The 20,682-nt window shown below is 38.7% G+C and overlaps 2 protein-coding genes across 3 annotated transcripts in view; both read right to left on the reverse strand.

The window, feature by feature from the left end:
* Positions 1-20,682, reverse strand: part of LOC107090620 (histone H2A-like) — a 665,777-nt gene that overhangs the window by 186,003 nt on the left and 459,092 nt on the right. The window lies entirely within an intron of this gene.
* trhde (thyrotropin-releasing hormone degrading enzyme) overlaps positions 1-20,682 on the reverse strand; it is a 249,933-nt gene that overhangs the window by 23,995 nt on the left and 205,256 nt on the right. Inside the window, exons 12-16 of the mRNA XM_015384105.1 lie at positions 17,767-17,900; positions 17,604-17,659; positions 3,516-3,663; positions 3,322-3,425; positions 2,821-2,928 (exon numbers count right to left, since the gene is read on the reverse strand). Coding sequence (XP_015239591.1) covers positions 2,821-2,928; positions 3,322-3,425; positions 3,516-3,663; positions 17,604-17,659; positions 17,767-17,900 — 550 coding nt within the window. The remainder of the gene's footprint in view (positions 1-2,820; positions 2,929-3,321; positions 3,426-3,515; positions 3,664-17,603; positions 17,660-17,766; positions 17,901-20,682) is intronic.

Genomic DNA, 20,682 nt, shown 5'->3' on the forward strand with positions numbered 1-20,682 from the left:
AGGCAGATCTCCAACATCTATAAACAAAAGTGTTGATGATAGCAGCAACACTGATATTTATGGAGACGTGGCAAAGCTACTATTAGTTAGTGGCCCTTCTCTTAAAATATTTAGTATATTTAGTTTTCTGTTAGATCAAGATGATCTTCCTAAAAACACTAAAAGCTAAATGTTGTTGTTTTTTTTAACAATATGCTGAGCATAAATAATGCATTATTTTCACAACCTTGTGCCACCTGTATTAAAAAAACCTGACTGTTTAAAAAAAGATGAATAGATGTAAAACTGTGTCACTCCTACATCCTGTCAGATTACAAATGCCACATCAATCTAAGGTGCTGGTTGCTACACAGCAAAAATGGCAGTGTTAAACTCTAAAATGTGGTGTAAATTAAATAGTGTGGGTTTTGTATTAACAATACACAGCATTAAATTAACACTACCAGTGTAACTTGTGACATGTTTATGTTGTTAGATTGGAGTGTTGCTGTTTAGTTTAAGCCACGCCATCCAGTAACAGCTGCAATAGGCGTAACAGAGTCTATTAAGACAGAGAGTATTAAGATAAAAGTTCACTCTTCTAGTGGCCTCGTTCTATAAATGTACATTTTTAGATCATTTGAGGCAAGAACATTATACTGTCCAGTGTCACTATATGGTCCATTTACTGACTTAGTTCGTAATTAAATAAAACAGTTCAGGGCTAATTTTAGCCCGTCTGCAGCAGCCTTCTCTCAGCATAGCCGTTCGTGAAGTACCGCTGGCTCTGATAGTGATTTTTTGTTTTATTTATATTTAAATGAAAACAGTAGGAATTTATTATTATCTAGAGACTATTAATAAAAGGAGGTGAAACGCAGCTCCAAATGAGCTGAGCGTGTGGTGATGTCACAGGTATGCTTCTGTTCTAATTGACCCATATTTATTCTGCCTGCTCCCATTCTTCCCTAGTCCACACTTTCCTGTGTTCTTCAGAAGAACACACTTGGTGAGAAAATAAGTCAGTACTCACGTTCTTGTGAATTGAGAAAGGCCTTGGTTTAGCATTAAATAAAATGTATTTCGGGGCATGCTTCGGTGTTGCATTGGCCAGCGTGCACGACTAGATTGACCATCAGCAACGGTTTCTTTAATGAGATATTTCCAGCTTGGCTTTGTGCTAAAACACGCCTTTATGATCCAGAGCAGTAGATTTCTGCTAAAAAAAATCATTTCAACTTTTGATTCATCATTGGTCCATCAAGAACATACAAATGTATTGATCTGCCCTAATAGCTCACCTTAATTTCTCATGCCTTTCACCTGCTTAACTCTGTCCATCTCCTAATTATTACTCTTCTCATCCACCTGCTGGTTTCCCTTATATTAGGCTCAGTTCCAGCTATCGGAGGCAGATCATTGTTTGATGTTTTTTTTTTGCTATCTGCTTATACCAGTTAGTTTGTCTGTTCAGTTTATTCTATGGTTCACATCCTGGTTCCCAGCAGCCAGAGGAGTGACAGGGTTTTAGTGTTTGTCTTGTCCTCTGATTGTGTCCTGATCCTTCTCCGCAGAGCCCTCAAGGTTTTGGCTTGGAATGCGGAGAGGGTCAGTTTTATTCCCGTAAGCCTGGCTCCTATGAGGAGACCAGTTTAAAGTCCTGCTCAAATCCTGGCTCCACGTCTTGTCTCTGCTTCCCTCTACTACTGAGCCTGCCCGTCTGCATCTGAGCCTGCCTGTCTGCTTATGTGCGTGTCTGTGTGGGCATGCTTCTACAACTGACTCTGGACTCTGAACCTGCCTAAAAGCTCTGTGGATACCTGGAAGTCTGGATCCTGCTGTTTCAGTTTCAATGGAAACCTCTGACAGATCTGAGATTTTCTGGATTCCTGAACTGTTCCTGCCTGCTCTCTCATCCCCTGACCTGAATTGGCTTCCTGCAACTTCTCTGGGTCTCCACCGTCAGGGACACTCTGGGCGACAGTTGTTGGCCCTTTAGCTGGATATCACCCCTTTCAAGGGAGATGGACTGAGTAGTGAAACCAGGTAGGTGACTCACTGAGATTATCATCTTCTGTCAGATGATCGTGGTCACGTACCTGTGTTTCTTTCCTCCAGAGAGTGTCAGTGATTGGGCGGTCTCTGTTCCCCCTCCTGGAGCTGCCGCGAGCCACGGATCCACAGTGGCATGCTTCTGTTCTGTCAATGTTTTTATTTGAATAAATGTTTTCAACATTCCTACTGGCTGTCTCACCTTGAATACTGGGTCCATCTGTCCCGCTTCATGACAACAAAACTTGCTTTAATTTGTACTAAATATGAAAACTAAAACAGAGTATACTTTCTTTTTACTGTTAGAGCATTATAAAAACTAAAAAAAGCCAAAGATGAATATCCGTTCATAAACTTTGCTGAATGAAGTCAAACCATTTTTGGTCGTTATCTGAAGAAGCCTCCCTTTATCAGCTCCCCGCTGTCCTCGACAGAACTCCAGCATCTGTTTCTATTTAATTTGCCGTTTGAAATTTAATTTCACAGATCTCGTTAGGAACCCGCAGGGAATGAACACGGCGGCGGCACATGAGACACAAATGAAGTTAGGAGTCAAAAAGGGAAACAAAGAGAAGTGAAGAGAGGAGAAACTGGATAATGAGAATTGATCAATATGAGGGGGTGGGGGTGATGTTTATGGGCTTTACCTCTTAAAAACACAGAAAACAAAAGGTGTGCACACCTGCATGAGCTCACTGAGACAGAATCTGTTAGGCTGTGTTTGCATCTACAGGATCTATATCTACCCCTGGACTGCGATTGTGTTGGCGGTGTGGTTCTGTGCTGCACCTGTTCTTGTTGCTGGAGATCCAGTCAGAGATGTAGGCAACAGCCTGACGGTGGCATTGCTTGTTCCCAAAGCTGCAGGCCAACATTATCAGCTCTCTCTGCAACTCTCTGTAGAAAATACACCAAGCAGAGGACATTCAGACGTCACACTTAAAGCGACAACATGTTTTTGTTCTGTTTTTATCAATCAGCTTCAGTCTAGAGGAAATTACTTTAATCCTGACTCAGTTTAGAAGACTGCTAATAAAACACACAGTAGAAACTGAACCAGATGTTGAAACTTCTCCCCGGGTTGCAATTGTGAAGTCTGTAAACCAAACATATAGAACAAAGCGTAAAAAGGAAAGGAAATTTTGCTTTTAAACTCCTCGCTGTTGTTGAATCTTCTTTCCACCCGGGTAGAAGAAATATTTAATCAAAAGACCAAATGGATGACTAAGTGCAGACAAATGATGGGTGGATGGAAACTTATGTCCAGAATTGTGAGTCATTGTTTCATACTCAGTCTGGTAGGACGCCTGCAGGATGTTTCCTTCTGCTCCAGGTCCATTTGTAGGCCAGCCCATCTGATGGTATCGTGATGCCACCTGCTTCAGCACATAGTCCTGGAAAGACCCACAGACACAGTCAGAACTGAGCCGACCATCATGAAGCTGCTATTGATCTATTGTGGTGATCACAGAGTGCTTGTTTACACTGAACAGCCTGTAGTCGTCCGTGCGGTCCAACAGTTTATCCAGCTGGTACAGCGCTCGGCTGGCGGCGTGCCACGGAAGAAAGGACGTCTCCTCCGGTAGGTAGCCAATCAGCTGCAAGGGAATGCCCTGGGGGAGGTAGCCCGCCCTGATGAAAGAGAACAAGGAAAACCATCAAGATTGATAACAGCCAAAAAGAGGTGTCAGAAAAAAAAGTAGGCAAAACCAAAAAAAAGCATCCTGGTTCCAAAGAAAATCTTTGATAATATATATTTTTGAATTTCTTTCAATCTAATTCTATTTAATAGATTATTATTACAATGGATCAATGGTTCCTTCTGCTGAGCTACTATCATGTAACTTAACATGCATCCCTTCTCCAACACCTGAATCCAATGTTTGGCTTCCCTAATCAGTATTCAGTCATTCAGCTCTGCAGAGGCCTGATAAGAAGACATTTATGTGGTTCAGATGTGTTCAAGATGATGCATTGAGGAGCAGCTCCACAGGTCTTGACTTGGGCATTAATGAATAGCTCCATCTACCAAGATAACATGAGCATTTGGCAGGTCCAAAGAATTTGTAATCTTTTAACCCTGAAAACTCAATTAATTTCTGTCATTTAATGCAAAAGCATATTCTTTGCACATAAAGTGAACCAAACATGTTAGCATATTAAGCCAAGTTAGAATGGCTAAAATATCCCACTGACATGTCAGACACAGAGGACAAAATGAGGACCTTATTGCTCAGCATTTTCCAGGATGATAGCATCATTTAAAGCCTGAAAATGTAATTTGTTGCGTCTGACTGCATAAGTGAAAAGTGAAGACTGTGTTGAAATACAAAGAGATGTCTGCGGCCCTCAGGAAGATTGTTTAAGGAAATCAGATGTGCAATCACAACTTACAAGAAATAATTGGAATCCAAACTTCCAAATTTAAAAACTGTAAAAAAAAATAAATTAAGAAATAAAATATTTGTTGAAAAAAATAAGTACAAGAAGATCTGAAAACAAATATTTTAAAATTATAAAACCTATGAAATCAACAAAGTTACTCTTAACCTTACTTTGATCAAGAAGTAGTTTTTTTGCATTTTTTTTTTACAAATTCTTTTTACAAAAGTGCCTGTAAAACGTGTCTTTAATAGAACAAAATTCACTCCATATTGATCCATTATGTAAGGGAAATATATGCTAATTAAAATAAAACCAAGTCTTAGAAACCTAAGAGTTATTCTTGACAAAACATTGTCCTTAGAGCATCACTCAAAACTGCTGACAAAGAACTGTTTTTACCAACTGAGGAAAATCTCCAAACTTAGAACAATTGTGTCCAGAGATGACCTTGAAAAGATTATCAACGTCTCTGAGTCTTCATGCTTAGACTACTGTAGCAGGCTATTCTCATGTCTACAGAAAAAGGAGTTGTCTCGTCTTCAGCGGGTTCAGTACTCTGCGGCGAGGTTACTGACTCGTAAAAACAGAAGAGATCATAACACAGATTCCAAAAGCTCTTCATTGGCACCTAATCTCAATCGGTTCCAGTTTAAAATCCTGTTGCTGCTGTTGTGTCCTTATTAGTGTTGCGCTGATGCCATTTTTTGGCCAGCCAGGTACCGATACCCGATACCTGGCTGTGCAATATTGGCCAATATCAATACCATATCTGTTTGAAATAGATGTCTGTGTATATATGAAGAACTGCATGCTACTTGGATGTAAAATAATTGCCATCATGGCTTTGTCAAACTGCTGCCTACCTTTGTGAAGCAGGGAAAAATCTAATACAAAATGAATCCAGTAGAACTTTTTATTGCCTACCTGGAATGGATGACAATAGTTGAATAAACTTTTAGCTCTCAAAATAGAATCGGTGCCCTATTTGTTGGTACTCGCCGATACCGATGCCACCATTTTAGTGCTGGATTGGGGCCCTGCCCAATACTGGTGTCTGTATCGGTGCAATACTAGTCCTTATGCCCCTGCTCGGAGAATGAGGTCTCAGGACCAGAAGGTGCTCATGGTCTCTGGTACTCGTTACAGGAACAGGGGAGATTGCTTCTTTCAGGCAGTTGCTCCGACGCTCTGGAACAATCTTTCCTTGTGCTTACTTGATTCCGTTTGTGTTTTTAAGCGCAAACTGAAAATTGATTTGTTCATTGTTTAAGAAAGCATTTTAATTCTAGTATGTTAAGTGTTATTTTATGAACATATCTTTTGTGCTTGGAAACATATTCTTATTTGTATTTTAATTTTGTGAAGCACTTTGTGACCATTATGTCTAAGAAATGTGCTATAAAAAATAAACATTACTTACTTACTTACTAATTCAAAACTTATTCAGCTAATTTCTTTCCTACAGAGAAAGCCAAAAAACACTTTTTTCTATAAAGCTCTTCTAATGTGATACTTCAAAACTTGGCAGAAGAAAACATTGATAAAAACATGTCTATTTACCCACTAATGATATATGTCAGCACCACAGCAAGCAAGGCAGGAAGAGTGTCTCTCCAAATGCCACAACAGTATACATTTTTCACATTAAACATTGAAACAATTATTAACCATATTGTCTTTTTTAAATAAAACCCAAAAAACAAAAATGTTTTCATGTTTTATCACTCCCTTTATCTAAACTACTGCTGTAGAAGTTTGGGGACTCACAGAGATGACCTCTGGGTCATTTAATCAATGTCTAGTCAGATCGTAGTGTAGACTCACTCTTCAACTCTCAGGAGTGATTCTCAAAATAACCCACCACAGAAACAAGTTAAGAGAAAGCTGGCCTCTAAATGCCACAGAAACTATTAGGCAGGCCGTGCTTTATTTGCAGCACCGTGCAAAGTAACAACGTTTCTGTGTTGTGAAACTTTTGGTGATGTCAATGCTGGTTTTGTTAGAGGAGGGGTACTTTCTGTCCTACCACTTAATGTTAAGTTCCATCCAAAGGTCAAGTTAAGCAGGAGAGGTAAAGTCAAGAGCTGGAGGGCGCTTCTTTTTGAATTCTTGATGTTGATAGAGGAAAACTTGGTTTTCATTCAAGAGATCAATGCAAACACTTGACTCAAATGTTCAGGGACACACCGACACTCTGACGTCCACAGAAAGTTAATCTTTTAGAGATAAGACTAAGTCTCTGAGCAGCCGAGACACCCCTCAATTCGTCGCATTTCCATAATCTCCCTCATATCATCACCAAACCCATCATGCACCTGGGCGATGATGCATTTCCATAATCCATCCGGCCTGCAGAGACTTTGAGTTCAGAATGATCCAAAACGCTGACATGATTTCACATAGAAGCACCAGAGAGATGTGGCAGTAACCATGGCAACATCAGCGGACCGTTTATCTGTTTTCTTTCCTGTACTCGTCGCCTCAGCGTTTTCCATTTTATCAAACTCCATCCATCATCTGTTTGACCACATTAGCATTCAAATGTGCATCTCTACTCAAACTGAACGGGATCTAGAGTCTGGAGATAAGGGATGGAAATATTTATACTGCTTGAAAACTACATAAACTGGTTTGAAATGAAAACATGAAGAGGGGAATGTCAGCCAAACTCACTGATAGAGTTTGATCACAGAGATGCAGAAGGTTTTCCAATGATGATCTCCAGCCATACGTGTTCTGGTGCTTATTTGTGTCATTAAATGTGGTGTTGCCAATTGGGTCCTCAGCAAACACCATGGAGACGGCACATGTGCCCAGCGCATTATGAACACTGGCGACAGCACTGGACAAAAAAATTAAATCTAGATAAGTCATTTTTTCTTAAAATAAGTGCATTTGTTCTTGGATTGAGGAGGTAAAACAGACATTTTGCCAATGGAACAAGACAATTTAAATTTAAAATAAGAAAACATAACTGCATTGTCTTATTTCAAGTGTATGTTATCTAATTATCTTATTTTAAGAGTAAAAATAATCATTCCATTGGCAAGCTATCTTATTTATCTACTAAAATTAATGGTTATTTTAAGGATTTTTTACTTATATCAAGATGGTTTCCCAGTGAGTGTTTAAAAATTTTACACACTTACAACAAATTAAATTCAACAACTTCTTATTTGTCATCTTATTGTGTATGAAAAAAATATCCTTCGTTAAAATACAGGTTATTTTCTGATACTTTACTAAACTTACATAGCAATTTCCAAAAAGTACCACAATACTTTCTAATTCGTTCTGAAATATGCAGTTTTTTTTTTTTATAACTGAAAACTTTCTTCTGGTAAACATTTTCTCTAGTTCTTAGCTAAAACTAAAAGGGTTTGTATCAGAATGTAAATTTTTGGAGGCTTTCTGGAACTTAGAATGTACTTTTCGGTTACTGGTTGTATTCCTTGGGAATTCTTGAGTAGGATCACACATGTTGTTACTTTATTAAATAAACTCCTTTTACAGGTGATTTTTTTAGGACACCTGCCTGGAATATGGAGGTAATCTTCCAGAAAGAAAAGGGTAATTTATAGCGCCTTTTTAAAAAAAAAAAAATAATTTTTAGTACTTACATCTTATTCTCTATTAATTTCAGGAATGTGCATTTTACTTTCTCTTAACCCTTTAAAGCCTGATCCAAGAATAAAACAAAAGAGGAAATTACTTTTTTTTGGTCTGAATTCCTTATTTGGACTTTTAACAAAATATGTAAAAAGAAAAAACAGAAATACATTTTTGATATTAATAATTTATTACTATGCGATAAGTCAAGATTATTTTTTGTGCAGTCTTCTACTGCCTTTTATCAGGTATATCTGATAATAGGATTTTGAGCAAAGTTTTTACAATTAAATTATGCAAAAGGTATCAGATGCAAAACATTTCAGAAACCGTATGTATCAAATATGATACATTTGGCATTATAGGGATAACTGTCTTGAAAACACAGATGCATTTTTCCCCATATGGTGTTAATTCATTTAAATCTCAGGCCATGATCTGGAAGATACAGGTTAGTTTTGGTATTTTCCCACAACTTATGGTCTTAATGTATTCTATAACAGGTTAAGGTTTAATTGTCTTACTTTACTTCAGCGGAAAAGGTGGTAGAATTGACTAAAACAGTATTTATTTTCATTCCAAACTGATTTTTTTATTGTTAATATCCGAGTTGTACAAAAGAGTCATAACATAATAATTTTTTCTGGAGGATTTGTAAATCTTTTTTTAATCATCAAGTTATTATGAATACAATATATGAGCATTCTGTGTGTACTGAGGAAAAGCCTTAGCTTGGTTGCAGAGTGAGCAACAGTGGCGCAAGATATAAGAGTTTGTCTTGCAACTGGAGGGTTGCTGGTTAGAACCCCAGCTCCATCTGCCTTAGGCATTTTGTCAGTTGGGAAGACATTTTGCCAACATTACCTAGTGCTGATGGGCCCTGTGTACGGCACCCTTGTTACTGTCAGTGTGCCCCAGTGCAGCTGTTGCTACAAAGCAGAGCTGTTTTGGCTTGTTAGATCACACGCGACTGGGTTATTTTCATAGTACACAATGGTATCACAAAAACTAGCGGGTCAATACGGGTCAGATGCTCCTGTTGTATGCCGGACGGAGCTGAGCAGTTTGAAGGTGATTTATAACCAGAGTTGTCTGTCGAGTCTTTTGATGTGGGTCAATGAGCTGTAAGGGTATAAATGAGTTTTTCAGACTAAAAATACAAACAAAAAATGAGATTGTACAATTTAATTGACATAAGAAGTCATAAATAAATTAGTTAACTGGACTGAAAATGTGTCATCTGAAGCTGCCACTGGTAATATCCTTACAAGTTTGGTCACTCAAACTGGAAATATGTCATGTTGAGGCAGGATGTGTTTTTTATACGTGCCAATCAGATTATCAACCGGCATAAACCATCCCTCTCGGACGGATTGCGGCTACGCCTCGATCCGGCCAGATTGCATCAGACTTAAGACTGGATTCTTTAAACAACACATTTCGTCCATTCGATCATTTCAGTCACTGATGTCTACGTAAACACAGCTGCAGAAAAGAGAAATTGGCTCTTCGATTAGAAGGTACAGAATTAAAAATAATCTGAACCTCAACTTCATCTTCCTTAATGAGAGGAAGTACATTTCTTTTATTTCCATTTTTTTTTATGATAAATCAGGCTAAATAGGTAAGTTTCAAGCCTATTTTAAATTCTCTAAAAAATCTGAAACATCTGCATTTCCTAAAAGCTACATCTGGGATGTTTTTGGTTTTTAAAATTCATCTCTTTAGGAGATCATCAGCTCATTGGATCCTTTGTTCAGTTGATTCATATACAAAAGAATTGAGAAAGCTTAAGAGATTAGTAGGTACATTTCTAATTTTCCCTTCCAATTCTTGTCTGCTTTTGGGTCTCTCTCCCAGCGTTGTTGTCGTAATGAGCTCATTAACTCTTTAACATCGTTAAGGACCACTTAATTGTTTGTCCATTAGCTATTAGCAAGGCTCAGTGGAGAGCCAACAAGGGACGGCTTTGATAACACGCACACACTCACAAAGGGAGGCGACATCCATCACTATTAAAGCCCAGAGTCAAAGAGACACAGCCATTTATTACTACAGGACCCGTTGCACGCACACACCAACATACCACCACACACCAACACACACACTGCCACCAATTGGCATTTATTGCTGCGTGGATTGCTCCTGTTTCAGTCAATTGAAGTGTGAGAGAAGAATCAACGTGACTGAAATTAATCCTGAGATTAAATGTCCTTCCAAGCGTAATCAATTCACTGAGCAGAAATGCTGAAATAACATCTTTGTAAACAAGAAGTATTTTTGCTCCTTAAATGCACCAAGCAGGCAGTCCCAACCCTGCTGCTGCCTTCGGTTCTAACGAGAACAGAGAGGTTCTCCATCTTTGATCCATTTCAGCTTAAGTTCATCACCAGCTGACAGGAATTTTGTTAATTCAACATCAGTCATCTGTCAATCTGACCAATAAACGCAGAACTCTAATTCAGCTAATTGATTTTAGCTAAAGTGCAATTTTAAAGGAAAACTTCAGCTGTTCAGATTGGGAAAAAAAATAAAAACAAAAAAACCTCTGATGATCCTGGTTGGAAACCAAATAGAGGCTAGAGACTGGTCATGAAAAAAGGATTGAGATAATAAAGTGATTATGTCCTAGCAGCTCCCACAGTATTTCAGCATTATTAGGATAAAATATTCTGCTTATATTTAAAAGTGGTTGGAAAAACCCAGCAGCATATCCGGTTTATTACATGGTGCACAATGTACTTTTTTGAGAAAGAATCAAATTTGCAGTAGCCCAGTCCAGCCTTTAGGTAATGAGTTCTCATTTCAACAGAATTTCACTCTAAAAATGTTGTCATGTAAGCTCCAGAGCTTTTGCTGAAGTTTGGCTCATCTGGCAACATGTTGCAATGACACCATGATTGTGCACATCAGGGTTTGGTTGAGGTTTGGAGGACCCAAATGCAGAGGTGAGGAGGCAGAGGTGAGTTCTTGAAGATTTAAAGAAATTAGTCATGGGCAACTGAGGCCAAAAATCCAACATGAACCATGAAGACGTCAGGGAAACCATGCATGATGAGCCAGGGAAAGATGAGTAACCAGCACTTAGGAACTGCATGGGGAGTGTATATATAGGAGTAAGAACAAAGGCAGGACTAATGAGCTGATTGGGAGCAGGTGCGAACAGAGGAGTCTAGAAAGGAGCAGGGGAAAAGGAGACCAACACAAGAGGGCAAGCAAGAAAAACCTAAGAACTCAATTGCATCCGAAAACACCACAAAATAGAAATTAAACCAATAAAGCTGAAAAACAAGGATCAACGTGAGACTGAAAACTCGAAGAAAACTTAACAGAACCGAGACCGTGACAGCACATGGATGAAAAAGGAAGGGCATCCATTTTAAGAGGTGTGATTCCTTCGTACTTAAAGAAAATGATCTTGTTAATTCATCAACAAAGTAACCCTGGTAATGAAAGAGTGCAGTTGGAAAATACGACCCAATATACTCTCTCTCATGAAGTGACTTATGGAGCCTGTGCAACTGCAGTGACAGGAGGAAAACTTATCCCACGGGTTGGGCAATGGTGAGGGTGTGTATGAAAAAAAAAGAGGTTAAGCAGGTTTTCAAGATGTGCCAAAAAAGAAGGATTGAAACTTTGTCATTGCATGTTGATCTATTGTGTCACAAAATATAGAACATTATGGACTCTGCTCCCCTTTGATCAGACATTTAATGTCTCCCTCCTATCTTTGTGAAGCTGTAGAGCTCCCTCAGTAAAAAAACAGTTTTATCCGATACGCACAAAAGAGCACCTCCACAGATCCTTCCTCCGGACTGCTGTCAGGTTCCACATACAGTGGGGCAAAAAAGTATTTAGTCAGCCACCAATAGTGCAAGTTCTCCCACTCAAAAAGATGAGAGAGGCCGGTAATTTTCATCATAGATATACCTCAACTATGAGAGACAAAATGAGAAAAAAAAATCCAGAAAATCACATTGTCTGATTTTTAAAGAATTTATTTGCAAAATATGGTGGAAAATAAGTATTTGGTCAATAACAAAAGTTAATCTCAATACTTTGTTATATACCCTTTGTTGGCAATGACAGAGATCAAACGTTTTCTGTAAGTCTTCACAAGGTTTTCACACACTGTTGCTGGTATTTTGGCCCATTCCTCCATGCAGATCTCCTCTAGAGCAGTGATGTTCTGGGGCTGTCGCTGGGCAACACGGACTTTCAACTCCCTCCAAAGATTTTCTATGGGGTTGAGATCTGGAGACTGGCTAGGCCACTCCAGGACCTTGAAATGCTTCTTACGAAGCCACTCCTTCGTTACCCGGGTGATGTGTTTGGGATCATTGTCATGCTGAAAGACCCAGCCATGTTTCATCTTCAATGCCCTTGCTGATGGAAGGAGGTTTTCACTCAAAATTTGACGATACATGGCCCCATTCATTCTTTCCTTCACACGGATCAGTCGTCCTGGTCCCTTAGCAGAAAAACAGCCCCAAAGCATGATGTTTCCACCCCCATGCTTCACTGTAGGTATGGTGTTCTTTGGATGCAACTCAGCATTCTCTCTCCTCCAAACACGACGAGTAGAGTTTTTGCCAAAAAATTCTATTTTGGTTTCATCTGACCATATGATATTCTCCCAGTCATCGTCTGGATCATCCAAATGCTCTCTAGCAAACTTGAGACGGGCCTTGACATGTACTGGCTTAAGCAGGGGGACACGTCTGGCACTGCAGGATTTGAGTCCCTGGCGGCGTAGTGTGTTACTGATGGTAGCCTTTGTTACTTTGGTCCCAGCTCTCTGCAGGTCATTCACTAGATCCCCCCGTGTGGTTCTGGGATTTTTACTCACCGTTCTTGTGATCATTTTGACCCCATGGGGTGAGATCTTGCGTGGAGCCCCAGATCGAGGAAGATTAGCAGTGGTCTTGTATGTTTTCCATTTTCTAATAATTGATCCCACAGTTGATTTCTTCACACCAAGCTGTTTACCTATTGCAGATTCAGACTTCCCAGCCTGGTGCAGGTCTATAATTTTGTTTCGGGTGTCCTTTGACAGCTCTCTAGTTTTGGCCATGGTGGAGTTTAGAGTGTGACTGTTTGAGGTTGTGGACAGGTGTCTTTTATACTGATAACGGGTTCAAACAGGTGCCATTAATGAAGGTAACGAGTGGAGGACAGAGGAGCCTCTTACAGAAGAAGTTACAGGTCTGTGAGAGCCAGAAATCTTGCTTGTTTGTAACTGACCAAATACTTATTTTCCACCATATTTTGCAAATAATTTCTTTAAAAATCAGACAATGTGATTTTCTGGATTTTTTTTTCTCATTTTGTCTGTCATAGTTGAGGTATATCTATGATGAAAATTACCGGCCTCTCTCATCTTTTTAAGTGGGAGAACTTGCACTATTGGTGGCTGACTAAATACTTTTTTGCCCCACTGTAGTTACAACTATTAAAAAGCTTAATGTTTCCAACCATGCTCTTATTTGCATGTACGGTTGGGCACCAGCAATCGATCAGAACTGGTTTTAACCTTCATAATTCTCCTGAATTAATTAATTATTTTCTTCAGTTTATGACTCCTAGTTTTGATGCCCGGTCCGCTTACCTTAAATAGAAGCAGCTTAATTTCGGGAACGAAGAATCCACAACAGTGTGTGTGGAACAATCTGTTTATGCTGCTGCATTAGAAAGTGTAGCTTAAATGAAGAACCAGCAGGCTACCTGCAACGATGACAGTGGGATTATATCATGCAAAGGACGGAGCATCACTGACATAATGCACTGGTTCTCTATTTGATGAAAAACTATTCACTCTATTTTAAAGCCACTCACTTGCCTTTCACATGTTAATGTCCACATAGTTAAGAAACTACATATGCTAGTGGCCATTTAGTTTTTCACCTGAACTCAAAGGGTTCTTTTTTCCGCTAAAATCAGGTTTATTGCAGGGTTTTTTATCTTTACGTGAACTAGCTGCTGTTATTTTTATTTTCCTGTTATTTTGAAAATTTCTAAAACATTTTGTTTACCAGAATGTTTTTTAACAAATAACAGGAGAGCATATTTTCTTTTTAGAAGTATTTAAAAAATGTTTCTCTATCCACAGATTTTAGTCTGTGTGAAACTGTAGGATTTCTTCTGTCTGCTTGTTTTTGCCAAAGTCAAACCTGAAATTCCAACTTTGTTCAAGTAAAGGGGTTCTCTTCTCTTCTCCCCATTTTTATTTTTATTTTTTTTGTTTGTTTTGCATTTACTCCACAGTACGACAGTAATACAGAAGGTAAATATAATCACAAGCCTGCAGTAATTTCTGCTTAAAAGATGTCCAGGAAATGATTCTGAACCTCCCCAAAGCAATGTGGGAACGAGATTGGCGAATGTTTATTTAAAAAAAAAAACACATTAGGACATATAAATGATCAAACTCATGATGCAGTTTAAAGTTGAAGGAAGCTATTGCAGAACTATGAAGAAAAAAAGGCCTGATCCGTTTTCTGATGAGGCCTTGCAAAGATCACTTCCCGTCGTGACAGATTCAGGCTGAAGTGAGCTTCTCAGCTGTCAGGGTGCATATTAATGGATATGTAGCTCCTTTTTCTGTGCAGATGGGAACTCCTCAGCACACAAAGATCCTCTGAGGGTGACAGCACAGTAGTCTGGAGCTGCTGCTCATTCAACATGACAGAGCGCAGATGGCAGAGTGAGGGGGAGAAACGTGGAGAGGAAACAGAGACAGGAGTAGATTGAATTATAGAGCTGGTGTCAGAGTAGATTTTGGTTACAGTGCTCACAGAGCTTCAGGGTGAACACTTCGCTGTAAGGAAGGACTGATCTTTCTGCGGCTGCAGTCGATTAACCGGCCGCTTGTTCATCAGGCCTCCCATCTGGCTCAGGCTGCTCGGTTTCTGCTCACGCTGCCCGGATCTGCCCTGAATGCAGAGCAGCGGACAGCGTGATGGTAACGCACCCTGAACCTCGCCCCATTCAGAGCCCGGTTGGAAGAACGGAGAGGCCATCTGAAGTTTGCAAAATAATCTGCATCACTGAATATAGCTCTAATGTTCATTACTGTGGTGCACTGTCATTTTATCCTTCCTCATACTTCTGCTCCACTACATTTCACAGGCAAATACGGCGTCTTTGAATATCTTTGACAACAAGTCATCTGCTGCTCTGGTTGAAACTCTACATTAAAAACACATAACATGCGAACAGATGGTCTTTCAAGTACATCCTTGTAAATCGGTGCATCAATAAAAAGTTTGTATAAGTAATTCAGTTTAAAAAGTCAAAGTCATTTTATACTTATCTACACACAGTAATATTTTTTGAAGCATTTACATGTATTTCCAATGTTGATGGTTTCAAGCTGAGGAGTATGAAATCAAATGTGTTCCCAATTTCTAATTAAAATGGGTTAATAAAAAAGCTTTTTCATTTTTAAAATGAAGCTGCATTTGACTTAGAAATAAGAATATTTTATTAACGTTTGAATTATTCATTATTAACTTCACTTTTAAGTCAAAAATTGAAGCTTTAATAAAAAAAATCCTTTTATTTAGTTCATCTTAATTAGAAAAGTGAAAATCACATTTGCTTCCATGGATGACAAATAAGCAGCTCATATATTTCTTTGAACATAAATGAAAAATTAAGCAGAAGGAAAAGGTGTAGCTGAGCTGTAACACACAGATAGATATTTAGTGGGGATATAAAGAATTGCTGAAAACAAGAATAAAATAATTATTCATTATTTTCAGAGGAAAGGCATAAAATTGTGATTTTCAAGAACGAAAGGTATTTTTAACTCTTCCATAGAGGTTATGTTCTCAGCCACGTTTTCTTGTCTGATAGCAGGAATATTTGAAAAGTTATAAATAGATTTCAATGAAGTTTTTACCAGAGGTGCGCCTTAATGCCAGTTAACAATGCATGAGATGTTGGTGATAATACAGATCAGAATCTAGATGCAGGAAATTGTGAAAGGAGTCTTTTAGATGATTTGAAAGAAACCAGAGGTGGGGAACAGCAACTACTGACAGCTGACGGAAGTGAAGACAAAAACACAAAACTGGGAAGCCATGCCTCGCTGCACTGGAAAAATGATCTAGAAATAAGTAAAATATTTCTTAAATTAGGTGTATTTACCCTTAATTTTGAGTAAGTAAATAAGATTATTTGCCAATGGAATGAGTATTTTTACTCTCAAAGTAAGATATAAAGATAAAATGCACTTGAAATAAGATGATGTAATTGCATTATCTTATTTCAAATGTAAATTGTCTTGTTCCATTGGCAAACATTTCTCTTTTACCTTCTCAATTCAAGAACAAATGCACTTATTTTAAGAAAAAAAATGACTTATCTGGATTTAGGAGACTCAGCCTGCTGATCAAAGAAGAGAGCAAAGCGAATAGAGAAGCTGGGAGCAGAATCAGACTCCAGACACAGCAGAAATACATTGTGGCTTAGTTAGAAACTGGATAGAAAAATAATTTTAAGGAAATTGTTACCAAAGGTGTGACTCATTCCAAAGAACAATTGGTAAACTTGATAATGATGCAGATTATGAGTATATTTTAGGTATAGCTGTAAAATCTCTTGCTTTAACTAGAATATCGTCCTTAAGTTAAATTTCTCTGTGTTGTTCTCTAGCCTCTTTTGCAGTTTCGGACGGCCATACATGCATGTTCGCCTTTGTGAACGCCACCCCTGAGAGCTTAGTGTTTCCCTGCCTTTAAAATGCATGCAGAACAGTATAGTGTAGGAGCTATCAGCACTACACTAAAGACGACATATTTATCCGATATGTGCATATGAGGTGACAGATTAAAAAAATGGGGGTTAAAACTAAGGAGGACATAGACTGTAAGACACTTGGTACACATCTTATTGTGGTCTACAGACAGTGCTCAGGTAGTTGTAATTTTTGAGCCATAAGTCCAAACTAATAGCAGCGGCCTCTCAGGACATGTTTCCCCTGTTGATAAACTTCATTATGCTGGTTTAGTTTTCCAGCAATGTTTTGTACCGCTCTGCCCTGCTGAGAGTGTCAAAAACATATCACTTTGAAACAAGCGTATTCTTGAAAGTTAGAGACAATCAGTAAATTTTAGATTCTTAACAGTTTAACATATTGTTTTTAACAACACTTCTGCTGTCAATTCACTCAATAGAGCCTCTATGAATCTGTTATGAGTCTGAAAGAACAAGCGATGATGCTAATGTAGCCGCTAAGCAGATGAGAAGCAGCACCAACAGTCACCTTCAAAATAAAAGCATTAAGCCCTTTAGTGCCTTAAAAACAAAGAGAACACAAATTTAGGGACAATCAAATATTGCGGACTAAATCGAAAAATTGCTTTCTTCCTCTTCCATCTCTCTATGATGATTTTGTTGATTAGACTCAGTTAAGCTTTTTACTCAAGTAAAAGTGCAAAAGTACAATTTTTAAAAGTACTTAAAGTATAAAAGTAAAAATAATGCAGGTAAAAAAGTAAAGAACAGATGATTTAAATCTTATACTGCTTACTGCAGAAAACTAAAGTTATTTGACGCCTCTGTGAGAGACTCACCTGGCCAGGTTAAAGGCATCGTCAATGAGACCTGCTCTGTTTCCAACAGAAATGATCTGGAAAAAAGACAAAACAAGCCAGCTATAAATCATAGTGATTTAGCTGATAGGTCAGTTTAAAAGAAATGGTTTAAAATGAGGCAGATAAAAAAGGGAAGGTTTACATGGGGGTTGCTGTGTAGCTGCTGAATAAGCAGCTTCCAATTCTGGAGGTCATAGTTCACACGGAAGTAGCCGGTTTGGTTGATGTTTCCTAGCAGCCAGGCGTTGTCATCCATCTGACCAATCTTGTGGGTTTCTGTCAGGCAATGAAAACATTAAAATGATTATTATACAACATTTTTAAAACGGCATTTATCAAATATGCTGATGATATCTCGATGTACATTTGTTCCATCTAGACCAGCGGTCTGCAAACCCAGCTGCAGATATTACGCTATATTTAAATAAAACATAACTTATTATTTTTGTTATATCTGTAATAGGAAACCTGTTGTAATTTTTATTTAACAACAAACATATTGTTATCATTATCATATTTCAAATAATATCATATTTGCGTTTTGAAACCTCTACATCATCAGTGTGAAATTTCTATCCTTGAATAACCTGATAGAGTCAGCAGAAAATTCATAAGAAATTGCATGAAAATGCCTTTTAATGTATCGCAAATGGCACAAAAACTAATCTAATTCATATTTTTCTAAATAACTTTTTCTGTCAGAAAGTCAATGATAACTCAAGTTTTAAAACATTAACAAATTTCTCTCAATTATTCAAAAGCCCTTTAAAAATTTCACTATTAGGGGCCCCTGTAGAGGTTGCAAAGAGCCACTCCCGGCCCCGGAGCAGCTGGTTGCAGACATCTTATCTTGATGCCTCTTTCAAGTTTGTACTAATGGAGCCTAGGTGGAATTTCAACTGAATAAACTGATTAATCGCCTTCATCCACCTCCGACACAGCTAATAAGCTTTGAACCAGGCCTCCACGACAGCCAGATCAGCATCCAGAGTTCCTCTTAAAAGGTCTCCAATCCACAACTTTATATGCTACCCAAGAGCAGGCAGTGGTTGCGAGGTGTCCGACTTGAATTTGCATGACCCTGTTTCAAACCACCTCCAGGTCCTCCTTCACTATCGTAGCAAAAGCTTCATAAGAGTTTCATTCCTCCCAGACTCCTTCTGCGTTCCCTGTCTCATTTCAACCGGTCCGGCAAAATACCGCTATGTTGAGCCTGGTTCTGCCAGAGGTTTCTTCCCAATGGGGAGTTTTTCCTCTCCACTGTCACTTCATGCTTGCTCATCACGGACAGGTTCTCGCAACCTGTGTTGTCAAAGCTGGACTTCCATCTTCAAGATCCCTGAGTGAAGCTCTAGTATCAGCTCATGCAGTCCATTGGATCTCTCATAAAGCTCAGCAGACCGTCTCTCTAACCAGCAGTCTACAGACTGACCAGCTTCATCTATCTCCACTCCACCAACAGTTTCAGGCCTGAGAGGAAACATTCCTGTTCTTTACTCTTGTTCATGCATATCAATCAAAATTCAATTTTTTGAATTTTTTCAAAATTCTATGTTTCCAGCCGAGGTCTGAGCGCCAAAGGCTAAAGTAATTGTATCAATAAGTTTCTTCTGATCGTTTTTTTTTTCTTTGTGAGTTTTTCAGATTGAACGTTATGTCCAACAACCGAAAAGATCCAAAAAGCTTCTCTACAGCAACCTTCATTTCAGACTTATTGATAAGATGTGGCTTGGAATACAGAAGGGTAAGAAAAAGGGTCAATATATTCTGGATGTGCTTAGACCAAGGAGGCTATAAATATAGTGAATGAGCTTTTAAGTTTTGCTATTTACATATGATCTGCTCCCATAATCCATAAATTATCACAAATTATGAAATGCTGGGAATAAAATCACCCTAGTCTGAAATAGGGTTTAAAAAAACTAAGCATCGATTCAGCAGCTTCCAGAACCACACTAACTCTTATTAGTGGCTTTCTGTCTGATTTTATTAGCATCTCACAACATTGTGGTGGACATTTAGCATCACTCCTCTTTCCAATGTTGCTTCGGCTCATTAAGTTTTGTAGACATTTGTTTCTGCAGTGCGTTGCCTCTATATAAGTGTGTCAAATAATCCCCAGTGGATGCATTGTGTTAAAGTTCACCAAGGCAGGACAGATCAGCAGATTTAAACCGTCTGCCTCACAGTAAATCAGATTGTAAAAGGATCACTGAAAGTCAACCATTGGCCTGACTCTGCTGGTTTAGCTTTTTAAGCATTAATGAATAATGATGTTTGCTCCCGATTAGAGTCATTTAATACATTGGTCCCTTAGTAGAGGAGCTATGGCATCATAGGCAATTTAGGCAGCTTTAAAGAAGAGGCTGTCTCTATCAACACTTCAAACTAAATACCTGTTGAGTGTTTAACAAACCATCCTTTGATAAAATGGTGTGTCCATACTAAATGGAAAACATTCAAAAAGAATTTCCAGATTCTTGAGCTTGGGCTTGCCTGAAAATTCGCCAGAAATTCACCTGGTGAGCGACAGTAATTCGCACAACTCTGGTGGTCATCGGTTTCAACTCAACATGGCATACCTGGATTTTATGGAGCAAGTGATTTATTTTTTTGGGAAAGCTGAACAAAGCTGCTGAAACCTGGGTCCAATAGACCCTCCAGTTTGAAGCATTATAGAGCAGCAGGAAAACAAAGCAGAAACCCTAGAAGAGGGACTAGAACTGGGACAATCCGGTCTGGAGCTAGGGAACCACAGTGGGAGATCAGAGGAGGAAGGCAGCAAATAGGGGAAGCCAACCAAGCAGAGCGAGCAGGAGAGAGCTGGCGGCTGATGGTCTCTGAGCTGAAGCTAATAGATAGATAGATAGATAGATAGATAGATGTACTTTATTTATCCCAAGCTGGGAAATTGCAGTGTAGCAGCAGCTTTACACATAGTGACAGTAACAACAAAATAAGATAAGAAAAAAGTAAAAATAACATAACATCCACGCGTATTTACATAATAAGGGTAATTTACATAATAAGGGTGCAGTGAACAGCCCTGAGGTGCAGT

The sequence above is a fragment of the Cyprinodon variegatus genome, unplaced genomic scaffold (genome assembly GCF_000732505.1).
Source record: "Cyprinodon variegatus isolate N-32 unplaced genomic scaffold, C_variegatus-1.0 Scaffold303, whole genome shotgun sequence".
In the NCBI taxonomy this organism is placed as follows: domain Eukaryota; kingdom Metazoa; phylum Chordata; class Actinopteri; order Cyprinodontiformes; family Cyprinodontidae; genus Cyprinodon; species Cyprinodon variegatus.